This window comes from Populus nigra, chromosome 4 (genome assembly GCF_951802175.1).
Source record: "Populus nigra chromosome 4, ddPopNigr1.1, whole genome shotgun sequence".
Classification (NCBI taxonomy): domain Eukaryota; kingdom Viridiplantae; phylum Streptophyta; class Magnoliopsida; order Malpighiales; family Salicaceae; genus Populus; species Populus nigra.
Genome location: NC_084855.1, coordinates 22815 through 35672, shown reverse-complemented (window position 1 = coordinate 35672; position 12858 = coordinate 22815). Strand labels below are relative to the sequence as shown.

At 33.6% G+C, this 12858-nt stretch overlaps 1 protein-coding gene across 3 annotated transcripts; it reads left to right on the top strand.

Moving 5' to 3' along the window:
* The first annotated feature begins 4540 nt into the window (after positions 1-4540).
* Positions 4541-12555, top strand: LOC133690567 (peroxisomal nicotinamide adenine dinucleotide carrier-like). 3 transcript variants are annotated; one of them, XR_009841474.1, is made up of 12 exons: positions 4541-4773; positions 4971-5078; positions 5177-5251; positions 8314-8444; positions 8678-8732; positions 9188-9340; positions 10063-10131; positions 10218-10325; positions 10428-10496; positions 10845-10899; positions 11805-11917; positions 12194-12407. XR_009841474.1 is itself a non-coding variant. In XM_062110791.1 (11 exons), exons 1-11 carry the CDS (start codon positions 4684-4686, stop codon positions 11756-11758), a joined length of 933 nt encoding a protein of 310 aa, XP_061966775.1. In that variant the 5' UTR covers positions 4543-4683; the 3' UTR covers positions 11759-11898. The 3 variants fall into 3 exon arrangements, 2 of the variants coding, with proteins under 2 accessions (XP_061966775.1, XP_061966774.1); XM_062110791.1 differs by lacking the exon at positions 12194-12407 and having other exon boundaries at positions 4543-4773; positions 11739-11898; XM_062110790.1 differs by lacking the exon at positions 11805-11917 and having other exon boundaries at positions 4544-4773; positions 12194-12555.
* Positions 12556-12858: the final 303 nt, after the last annotated feature.

Below are 12858 nucleotides of genomic sequence, written 5' to 3'. Positions count from 1 at the left end.
TTAGATTTCATGGTTTTTTTAGGTTTGATGCTTCCAATTAAATGGCTCGAATCATGAGTTCACATCATTTTTTCGACTTATTTTATTTTTCGATCCATTACACAATGTTGATTTTTTTAGAATAGGCTTCATGGTTTTTTTTTTTTTTTTCTATATAGTTATTTTGATCTCATAACTTGAACTATGAGTTTAATGGGTTGATAAAAGTGAGCTCACATTTTTTTTTTGCTTTTAATTATTGTTTTTTCTTTTGTTTCCTTTATGTAGCTGGTTTTTTTTTAATTGATCCTTTAATATTACAAAAAAAAAAAAACTAGAAGGCATTAGTAATTTTCTATGAACTTAGACACAAGTTCCTATTCATTGGAGTAGTGTAAATACACACTTGCTTCTATTATAATAGAGATAGTGACAGACGGATTGACTTGGTTAGTAGTGCCCACCCATTGGCCCGCTCTGAAGTGCCTAGACGCGCCACAACCATTACTTTGATTCCTTTTTTGCAATTATGAACTCCACGGAACTTTTTCGATACCAACACAACTTATCCTAGTGTAAATACATTTTTTCCATTGACAAAAACTCATTTGGCCTGTTATCAAGGCTAGATTTGTCTTTTCAAGATAATACATTAGTTATTGTAAAATTGATTAGGGACAAATCGGTTAGAGTATCTTTTTAAAAAATAGTAATGACTATTTTGCCCTTAAAAGAAAAAAAAATTAAGCTTTCGGTGAGGAGCTTTTTGTTTTTTTTTTTTAAAAAAAAAAATATAGTAAAGTTATGGTCATACCCTTTGGAAGAAAAAAAATGAATATGCATAGGGGAGCATCTTTATCTTTTCTATTTTTTTAAAACAGTGAGATGTCAAGATTACCCTTAGAATAAAAGAAAGAGTTAGTTTCAAGGTTGTTTTAGTTATTTTCTTATGATTTCTTTGTTATTTTTCAATTTGTTATGGGATGTTTGGTAATTTTCATTTATTAAATATTATTAAAAAAGTATTGACGCGTGAACCGCGTGACAAGCCCCCACACCATTAATGTGGCGCTCGAGGGCCTTTCAATTTCCAAAATCTTGCTTTCGCGGTGGCATTAAGAGTAGCAAGTCGTCCTATTTTGGGCAATGGGACGCGTGCTCACATAGAAGATTCGGTTAAGTTATGGTAAAGTTTTTTTTTTCCTTCTCTCTTTTCTCTCTCATGTCTTTGAAATTCATGTCTGGCCTTTCAAAAAAACACTTTTGTCATCCAATTTATAGTTTTATCAATTTTAACTTTCTCTTTTGATTACTATTTATTTGGCTTTCAATATTTTTTGAAGTTTAGCTTTTTTTATTTCTTCTTTAGGCATTTTATTGAATTTGATTTTTCTTATCCAACTTGACCCCTCTATTTTTATTTGCTCTATTTATGTATTTTATACTTTTCTTTTTTATTATTTTTTTGCAATTTCACCCTTATTATTTTTTTGCATTTAGTTTTTAATCTACTTTTGATCCTCATTCTTGTTATTACTATAGTCTTTATCATTTTCTTGATTTGTCTTTTTTTTTCAATTACGACCCTTCAACATTTAATTTTATTTTTATTTAATTTTGGTCTTCATTCTTTCAATTACTTTTTTAATATTTTTTTATTTTAAAAAAACTTAATAAATGATTTAAAATCAAATACATTGCAATTAAAAGAATGAAGATCAAATCTTATATAAAAATCAAGTGTGAAGACAAATTAACTCAATAAATGATTCAAGGTCAAATACATTGCAATAAAAAGAATAAAGACCTAATTTGATTTAACAAACAAATATACAAACTTTCTTTTTTTTTTTGCAATGGCCAATAAGGTTTTCTAGGGAAATGCCCCTGGCGGAGCTCCTCTGCGTGCTGTCTGGCACACCTGCCTCACCACTATGATAAGGGTGGTGAGACGTATCGAGCACCACCTCAAAAAGTAATGTTTGGTGTTGTTTAGGAGCCACATGCGCCATCTAAAGAGCACAGACAATGCCCACTTGTTGGCGCGTGCCTAACACATGCCAACCATTTTTAAATATAAATAATAATTATTATATATATAAATACCCAATTACCCTTAATTCCAATTGAGATTTACAACAAAACCATATGAAAAAAATATAAAAACATTAAACACCCTTACATGTAACCTTATTTTTTTTGAAATTCAAGGATAGTTTTATTTTCTTACTGTTAAAAAAAAAAACAGAGAACCCCTTAATACATGTATATTTTTCTTCTTGTAACTTGACTGTTTGTTTGTTTTTTAAAAAAAAAAACTTTAAATTCCATGTCTTAAAGGGTAAATTAATATTAGAAATATACTAAAATTGCTCAGCCTTTCACTGTAGCAATCCACAGTGAAAGGCTGAGTTTTTCTTTTTTTAAGCTTTTTTTCTTCATTTTTTTATGCCTTTAGCCTTTTTTTTCTTTGTTTTTTTCTTTTAATAAATTTTGTTTTGTTTAATTTAATTTATTAATGTTAATATTTTTTAATATAGTTATCAGATTTTTATGACATTGATCTCGGGTTTAACAGGTTAACTTGGTTTCACGAGTTAACCCGGATTTTTTTTCTTTTTAATTAATTTTTTTCGTTTACTTTAGTTTGTTAATGTTAAATTTATTTCTATTTAGTTATCAGACTTTTATGACACATATCTCAGGTTTCACGGGTTAACCCAGTTAATTTTAGATTAACCCGTCCTTTTTTTTGTTAATGTTAATTTTTTTTTTAGTTATTGGGTTAACCCAGATTTAACAGGTTAATCTGGTTTGATGAGTTAACCCAGAGTTTTTTTTTAATTAATTTTTTTCGTTTACTTTAATTTGGTAATGTTAAATTACTTGCTATTTAGTTATCAGACTTTCATGACACATATCTCAGGTCTGACGGGTTAATCTGATTTTACGGGTTAACACGATTAATTCTGGGTTAACCTGTCCATTTTTATTTTTTTTTTCTTTTGTTAATGTTAATTTTTTTTTATTTAGTTATCAGACTTTTATGACATGAATTCCGGGTTTAACGCGTTAACCTGATTCAACAAGGTAACCCGAAGTTTTTTTTTTCTTTTTAATTAATTTTTTTTTGTTTAATTTAGTTTTTTAATGTTAAATTTCTTTCTATTTAATTATCATACTTTCATGACACATATCCCAGGTTTGACTGGTTAACCTGGTTTCACGGGTTAATTGAGTTAATTCTAGGTTAACCCATCAACTTTTTTTTTCTATTTAGTTATCAAACTTTCATGACATGAATCCCAAGTTTAATGAGTTAACTTGGTTTGAAGGGTTCACCCAGTTAATTCAGATTTCTTTCTTTTTCTTCATTAATTCTTTTCTTCATGTTGGTTTTTTTTCTTTGTTTTTTTCTTTTTAATTAATCTATTTAATTATCATATTTTTATGACACGATCTTGCAGTCATACCCGCATCCAAGGCTCTTGGATCTGGTGTTGCAGTCAGACTCACTTAAACTTGAGTCATGTAAGTTTAAGATTATTATTAATATTATAAATATTACTCTTGGATCAAGCGTTGCAATTAAACCCAAGGCTTTTGAGTATATCTTTGCAGAAAGACCTAACACTCTTAGATCTTAGCCTTTTTTATATTTTTTATGCAAGAAAAAAAAATTAACCCGTGGATATGCCTTTGTTTTTTTCCCTTTTCTTTTCTTTTTTAAGCCTTTTATTGCGGACTGCACAATACAGTCCACAGTGAAAAAACTGATGTCTTTAGTTTTTTTCTGGCTTCTTTCTTTTTTTTTCCTTTTTAATTATTTTTTAATTTACTTTCTTAATATTAAATTTTTTCTATTTAATTATCAGACTTTTATGCACACGGATCCCGGGTTTGACAGGTTAGCCCAGTTAATTCTGGGGTAACCCGTCAATTTCTTTTTCTATTTAGTTATCAAACTTTCACGACACAAATCCAATGTTTGACGGGTTAACCTGGTTTGAAGAGTTAACTTTCTATTTAGTTATTTTCTTCATGTTGATTTTTTTTTCTATATTTTTTCTTTTTACTTAATCTATTTAATTATCACACTTTTATGATACGACCTTGCAGCCAGACCCACATCCAAGGTTATTGGGTTTGGTATTGGAGTCAAATCCACTTAAACTTGGGTCATGCAAGTTTAATGTATTATTAATATTATAAATATTACTCTTGGGTCAAATGTTGCAGCTAAACCCAAGACTCTTGGGTATAGTTTTACAGAAAGACCTAACACTTTTAAATCTTAACTTTTTTTGATATTTTTTATACAAAAAAAATTGACCCGTGACATCGCATGGGTCATCTAACTAGTATATATAGTAAAAGAAAACTGAACAAATCATTTTGTTCTCGATTATTTGTTTAATAGCAAATATATCTCATAAAAAAACAATCTTATTCCACTTGTCAGTTTTTTTTAGCAGTTTAAATGTTTAGTGATTTCTGTCTCGGTAAATCGAGGGATATTAGTTTTTCTTGTAATATACATCTCAGCAAATAAAATGAAATTAACTCCAATTAATTCTGGTGTTCATAATTATTAACATGGGGCGTGTGTATAGATAGACTAGAGATAATTGACAGTTCGGTAGGAGGAAGTGGAGCAGAGAAGAAGGGAGAAGAAGGGAAGAAGAAGAAGAAGAAGAGAGAGCGATGTCCTCCAATTCTAACGCAGTAGCGAACGGGTTAGCAGGAGCAGGAGGCGGTATTGTTGCTCAAATCATCACTTATCCCCTCCAAACAGTACTTTACTCCACTGCCGCTCACACTCACACACTCCTCCTCCCTGCTCTTACTGGTCTTATCACCGGCAGCTCATCTCCTTTCTTTATATCTTCCTCAACTTCTCTTTCCTTGTTTTTTTTTTAAGTAAATAAATTAAATTTCAAATAAAAGAAAAAAACTAAACTAAACTAAATAAATTATTGCCGTGACGTTAGGTGAATACGCGCCAGCAAACAGAGAGAATAGACAAGAAGAAGAAGCAACCTCAAACCCCTTCCAAACGCTCTGGCACAACCACAGGCACTCTTCTTCAAATCCTCCAGGTCAGATGTTAGGTTAGATTTCTTCTTCTGGTTCCTTAATTTATCATTGTGACTTTTTTTTTTCTAAACAAAATTAATTAAATCCATTAATTATCCAGGTCGTTAGAAGCGAAGGTTGGGGTGGACTATACAGCGGCCTCAGGCCTTCTTTGCTTGGAACTGCCGCTTCTCAGGTCCACATTTCTTTCATTTCAATGCTATACCCAAATTGTCTAATGCTAGCTTTTTTTTTTCATGGTTACTACTAGTATATGCTTAACTCGTGCCATTTGTTCCATTTCTTTTTTTTACTTGTTCCACACACACATAGTTAGATAGTTTAGGAATTTCATATAACAGCATCAATTGAATACAATAAAAGCCTCATTCTTTCTTCTGCATCTATGAGCAAACTGAATGCTAGAACAGCTTCCTCATCACGGACAAGGAAGATTTACAAATTTGAAAAGGCAATGAAAACCAGCGGCAATAGAAACAGTTTTTTTTTGGGGTGATATTCGGGGCAAACTAAATTAAACGAAAAAAAAGAGAGGTCATAATACAAGATGGAATAGAGCTCTGAAGGTGGCTCTTCTAAAACATCGAAGTTCCTATCTGAAGTATCCCTGGTTAACCCATAATTAGCTAATCAATCAGCTGCAGAGCTTGCTTCCCTGTAAACATGTGTAGTTTGTACCTCCCAATCTTTATCCAACAACCTCCTAATCTGCATGATAAAATTATAGTTCCTATCCATAGTAGCATCATTCTTGATTATAAGATTAATCACAACAACAGAATCTGACTCCAATATAACCTTTTTAAACCCTTTGTCCATGCCAGCTCTAACCCAATATAAACCGCCCACAATTCAGCAGTTACCAAAGAGCAAACCCCATTATTCCTAGCAAAACCCATCAACCAGGTCCCCATACCATCTTGAATGGCTCCTCCTGCACCTGCCACCCCCTTACCTTTACTGCAACCATCCATATTAAGCTTGACCCAATCTTCTGTGGGATAAATCCAGCCAATCTGCCTTAACTCTCTGTTAGCGGTATTCTCCCCATTTCTGTGTGTTTGAACCATTTTAACATCCACCACCATTCTTCTTATAGCCAAAACAGTACCGTCCCAATTAACCTGCTTCACACCAAAAACTCTTTGACATCTATCCTTTCAAATAAACCACAGTGAATTGCCAAACTTTAAAGGCCAATCCGCATCATGAGAACCTCTGTTTCTCGAAGCAAGATTAGAAATCAACCAAGCATACCAATTCTGATTGTAAAAATACCCTCTCTCCTCAACCTTGACAAGAGATTACCAAACCTTACGTGCTTTAGGACAATCACGCAAAGCATGAAGCAAGGTCTCTACTTTTGTTAAACAATGACTGCAACATGGATTTGACGCAATTCTTCTTCTCCACCTCACTTCATTGGTCATTACAACGTAATGAGCCACAAACCAAAGAAACACTTTCAGATAATCCGCCATAGAGGATCCCGAATCCCGATCCATCATAACGCCGTCTCCCGCCCCCTACAAAGCATAAGCTGATTTAATTGTGAAATTCATTCCCATTAGTGGAGTGTTTCCAAACCACTGAATCAACTTCCATATTCTGATCAGGAGGTATTTACCCATCAATGACCATCACTGATTGCATAGGAGTAAATGTGTAAAAATTTCCCACGTCCATTGCTTTCTATTTCCAACCATATCAGCCACTGTGCAACCAACAATGTTCACTAGAACTTCACTATTAGATAAATTAATTAGAGGACCATTGCACTCTAACCAATCATCCTTCCAAAACAATACCTTCCTACAATTCCTTAAAGTTCAACTCAAGCTTTGGGATACTTGAGGCCACACCTGACAAATTGCTTTCCACAACACAGAATCTTTATTCATAGCTTTCCTATTATTTGTCTCGACAGTAGACTTCATATTTTTAGCTTTTAAAAATCTCACCCACAAACTATTCTCCAGTAACACACCCCATGCTAACTTCATTATAAATGCCCTATTCATCGTTTCCATGCTTCTAATACCTAACCCACCCTCTTCTTTAGATTTGCACAACGTTTCCCAATTGACAAGATGTATCTTATCCCTACCCTTCTTATGGCCCCAAATAAACCTCCTACGGATTTTTTCTATCTTATTATAAGTATGCTTCGGAAGCATGGCAACTTGCATAGGATAGAGAGGCATTGTAGAAAAAATAGATTTGCATAATGTGATTCTGCCTGCCAGTGAGAGATTGTTGAACTTCCACCCTGCTAACTTCTTCTGCAAACTTTCAAGCAAATAACTGTAAGTTTGCTTAGTCGATGCAACAATGGAACCCCAAGGTATTTGCCCAAATCCTTGGAAACTTTGAAACCATTGTTCCTGCTAATAGAATTTGCCAAAGAGGTTGAAACATTATTCGAAAAGAGTATTTTGGTCTTTGCCACATTGATTCTTTGCCCTGATGCTTCACAGAAAACATTTAGACACTTTAAAATTATGTCCGTTTATTTTGTATTTACTTCCGCAAACAACGTCATATCATCAACAAAACACAAGTGGGATATTCCCAACCTATTCCTGCTAACCGTGGAAGGTTTCCATAATCCATCCTCCACCTCCCTGCTAATAAGCTGAGATAGTTTTTCCAAGCATAGAACAAAGATATAAGGCAATGAGGGATCTCCTTGCCTTATCCCACGGCTTGGAAAAAACTTTTGAGTAGCACTACCATTGCACATCACACTAAGGGAAGCTGATTCTATACATTTCATAATAATACCAATCATCTCATTCGGCAATCCAACATCAATTAGTGTCTCTCTAATAAAACTCCAACTAAGCCTATCATAAGCCTTCACAAGATCAACTTTAATGACCATCACTCCCTTCTTCCCTTTCATCCCCTTCATACTGCGCATTGAGTGAATTATCTCCTTGGGTAACAATTATATTATTTGTGACATGTCTCCCTGGCACAAAACTACGCTGAACTTCACTAATCAATTTTGGCATCATTAATTTCAACCTCCCAACAATCACAGTCATAACTTTAAATATCACATTACAAAGGCCAAGTGGTCGGAATTGGTGCAGATACTCAGGCATTTGTGTCAGCACCATCAACTCTTATTAATAAATGCCCAATAAGCACAAGTAAAGAGTATTGATTAATCATTTTTTTCCCTTTCACGTTGCCGGTTCTGATCTAATATCCTTCTTTCCATGTTGACAGGGCATTTACTACTACTTTTATCAAGTCTTCAAAAACAAGGCCGAGTCCATTGCAGCTGTACGCAAAGCCAGGGGACTGGGAGATGGTACTGTTGGCATGTTTTCTTGGCTTGTTGTGGCTGCCATTGCTGGGTGAATACAATACAATACTAATCCATTTAATTAAAATTTTCATAATAACACGTTTCCTGAGGAGTTAGGAAGATCATGCCCAGAGTTGGAACAATTGAGAATAAATAGACATTTGTTTTCTTTGAACTGGCTTCTTTAGCAACAAAGAGATCAGTGATGCCTGCATCTCACTTATGATGAAGATGTTTACTCATGATTAACATCATTACCGCACATTTATTTTTATCTTGCAGGTCCCTGAATGTATTGCTGACGAACCCGATATGGGTTCTTGTAACACGTATGCAGGTGCCTTTATATATATGTACATACATGCCATTTTTTTATTATTTTTTGCCCACACTTTGGATATCATCTTTAATATTAGTCATCAAAATAAGACTTTTCCACTTTCTCGAGCACAAAGACACTCACACATGCACATAGTAAGGAAACAGGTGATATGCAAGATATGTAGGAGGACTGGGTGATTGAGCCCTGTCAGTTTTTGAAACATACATATAGCTTGCTTAGCTCAAGTTGTATGTTTTCAGGCATTGTATACATGGGATGGTATATCTTTTGCACACCTTTTTTTAAATAACAATAGTTGCAACCATAACATATGAGACAAAGATGAACATGAGTTCATAACTTTTAAATGTTTTGTAAACTATCCTAGGAATTTCCTGATATAACCTTTAACTATATATTCATTAATTATGTCCATCGAAGATTTTTCTGACAAAAGTATTTGGTTCTAGACACAAACTCAAGCAGAAAGAAAAATTATTGAGGGAAAGAAACAAGCTTTATTGAGGGAAGCTTCAGAAAGAAGCTCAATAGATTCAACTTTGCAAGAGAAGTTAGCTGAACTTGATTCCATAAAACCTCATCCATATGGAACTTTACAAGCGGTAGGTTTCCACTCACCTTTTATTTCTTAATCTATCTTTATGTTTAATATTTATCACAACATATGCTTGATCCTTGCAAGTGCTTCTTCACATCCTTTGTTTTATGAAGCATCACATATAACCTTGTCTAAGACTCGTAAATCATCCACTCATCTACTTACTTTCTGTCTTTTTAACTTTTCTTTGGTCACAATCATCAACTATTTAAAACTTGATCTTAATCTAGAATCATGGTTGGCTTGATGAAAGATAGGAAGAGGTAAAATTGATATTATATTACATGTGCGCAGATTACTAATGTGCCAATCTAAGACCTGTAATTAAATACTTTAATCATTTGCCACTTTTGAATTTGTTGGATAACCTGCAAAATGGTGGCGTTGTTTTGTCTCAAAATTGTGTTTACATAATTATGACATGAATGGTTATGGTGCAAAACCAAGTCCATTCGTGTGGGGTTTGTAATTTTTCCTATTTTGCCACCCTTGACCATTGTGATTGTTTGCATGCAACAAATGCATCATAGTTATCTTAATAAGGGAGAGAATTTATTTATTTTAATTGGCTATAGGTTGTCATTCTAGAAAAGATAACACTATAGTTGTGGTTATCAATGATAATAAGATCATTACCACTGGGATTATCACTTGAGCATTCACTAGAGTCTTTTAGGTTTATTTTTTTGTTGACACCGATTCTGGTTTCTGTTACGTGTGTTCAAGGCATGTGAAGTTTATAGTGAAGCAGGAATCACTGGATTTTGGAAAGGCATCATCCCTACCCTCATTATGGTTAGCCTTGATTTGTTTGTGCATTATTAGGTGCACTTTTAAAGTTAATCTCCACTCCTCATTTGGTCCTATTTTATGAATTCCAGGTGTGCAATCCATCAATCCAGTTCATGATTTATGAGAGTTCATCGAAGCATCTAAGGGCTAAACGTTCTGCTAACAAGCAGGGGTACAAAAATGTGACTGCTCTGGAGGTATAGAACTACTTCAGTCAATCTAGTTTGGTTATGTCAGTCATTTGTGAAATATTTAACCTTGGCACATATATAGTGAACATCCGCTTGTCATTTGGAAAGGTCTTTTTATTAGGAGCTTTGGCAAAATTGGGAGCAACTGTCTCAACATATCCCCTATTGGTTGTAAAGGTAAGTTCTCCACTGGCTTTTGTAATATTGGTGATCATCCCTATGGAAGTAACTGTTCTCTTATGAATTGACTTGTTTGTAATGTTGGATGATTGCTTGCCGTGTTGGTCTTTTCAAATAAAATGGATTCAAGATCTCGTCCTTGCAACTTTTTCTGCTTTAGATTTCACAACAAGAAACTGAGATTGTTTTCTCACTTGGGTTATATAAGCAACTGATTTAGCACACTAAGTTCTTTTCTCATAATGTTAGCACAACATGGACACAGAAGCTCACATGCATGTGATTATGCACAAAGTTCTGTATAATTATACTTGTAGTCTTTTCCTCTTTCTGTTCTCTTTGCAGTCGAGGCTTCAAGCAAAACAGGAGATTGGTGGAAATAACCTCTTAAGATACTCAGGTTTGCTTTCAGACACACAAAGGCATAATGGGAATAAACTATTTTACTTCTAGAGTTCATCACTATCATCTCTATCCTGCATACTGTTGCATTTGTTTCTTTTATAATAACAGTAGTATATTTTTCTAAAATCAGTTTGATGTGCATTTGTTCTATGAATTAATCATTACAACACATTGATTGACCTATAAGCACGAGGTTGAAACCTTGAAGGTTAAAACAAGTTGCGTGGACTTTTTCCTAACAGTCTTTGGCTGCGCCAAACTTTCACATTATTTCTTTTTTCCAGTAAGTTTGTGTGAACGAACACTTTTTATCATGCTAGCATGCATACTGATGAAGTGGCAAGACTTGCAAAAGAGGCAGCATTTCAAAGATTTTAGATAAGGTATGCCTTGGAGTTGAATGAGAAGGATATGCGATCCTCAGTGAGCTCAAATTTTGTGAAGTGAAATAAAAGGTGGTATTTATAGTAGTGGAAGTGGCTTTCTCCAAGAAGAAAGTTGTGCTTGACTAACAGGAAGATGACCAGTGGAATTGGTAGAGGAGGGGCTTCTTGACCTTCTAGAAAAATCTGATCCGAGTTTAAATTCTCTTTAAAATATCTCATAAAACTAGACAATTTAAAGACTCTGCTAGAAATAACTCAAATTAATCCTATTTGGAGAAAGATAACTAGTATTTGGAGAAAGATAACTAGTAAGTATGATACAAATAAATGTTTGAGGCAAATAATAACTTTTACATGTATTTAACTAGTTAGTTTTGGATTGTCCAATCAGTTCTGGTACAACTAACAACTAGATTTGCTTCTCTCTAGTGACATGGTTAATTCACAGTTTGCTCTTTAGGAGAATAGAAGATTTATTAGTGATGCACGTCAAAATTTGTATTGGGGCAATCAGACATATGGACTCCAGGGATTGACATTTGTAGATGTGCAAGATGCTTCTAGCTGTGGATCTGATTTGCAGAGGAATTAAAGGGGAAAGGGCAAAATCTCACTAGCTCCACACTGGTAAAAGTTCAGGAATTACTCCAGGATGTTAACTAGAAGCTTTTCACACATCTAGATCACGTCCCTAAAATCTTATAACCCCAAACATAATAAAAATCCGTTAAGAATTTCCCCGAACTCTTTCAGGGGTAGAAATGACAGTTTGCTCAGATTTTATACAATAGTTGAAAAACAAATTATGTGATTTCAGAATTGAATTCTAGGAGATTTACAGTTTTGTTTGTCATCTCACTGCTATAATACTGGTTTTTGTCTTCTTTACTGGTACACATTCAGGAACTCTTGATGCGATAGTCAAAATGATCCGTTATGAAGGATTGACTGGTTTTTACAAGGGGATGAGCACAAAGATAGTTCAGAGTGTGTTTGCAGCTTCTGTTCTTTTCATGATCAAAGAGGAGCTTGTTAAGGCTTACATGGTACTGGCTGATAAGAGCAAGAAACATCTGATAATTTCTAATAGTTGATGTTTGTTTATAGCTCATGAAAAGGCAATCACATAACCTTATCATGAATATATGATGGTTAAAGACAGCACCTCATGCCTGGACCAATCACTCCCTGGGACATTATGAGTTGAAAACTCAAAAGTTAACATTTTGCTTCTACAGTAATGGAATTCTGTAATTTTTTTTTTATTTTTTTTAAAAAATTATCCATATAAAAGATAATTTTTTTATATATAAATAAATCATAAAAACTCTTCAAGTTGAAATGCATAACTAAAAAAATAATATTTTAAAAAAGGCTCTTCAAATAAAATGAAAGAAAGAAAAGCTAATTTAAATATAAATTAAAAAAAATTGAGAAAAAACTATAAAAAAATAATTAATTTAAATTTCTTTAAAAAAAATAATAAAAAAAAAGGGTCAAAGTGCTGCTAAACTTTGCAAGCTAGCACATCAGCCTGTTTGATTTGGGCTAATGTGAATAGGTTGTTA

Excerpts from the sequence above, each read along its gene's own strand:
- LOC133690567 (XM_062110790.1), top strand. The coding sequence starts at position 4,684 with ATGTCCTCCAATTCTAACGCAGTAGCGAACGGGTTAGCAGGAGCAGGA. Across the intron at positions 4,774-4,970 it reads TCACTTATCCCCTCCAAACA|GTGAATACGCGCCAGCAAAC; the intron begins GTACTTTACTCC and ends CCGTGACGTTAG. Across the intron at positions 8,733-9,187 it reads TTCTTGTAACACGTATGCAG|ACACAAACTCAAGCAGAAAG; the intron begins GTGCCTTTATAT and ends ATTTGGTTCTAG.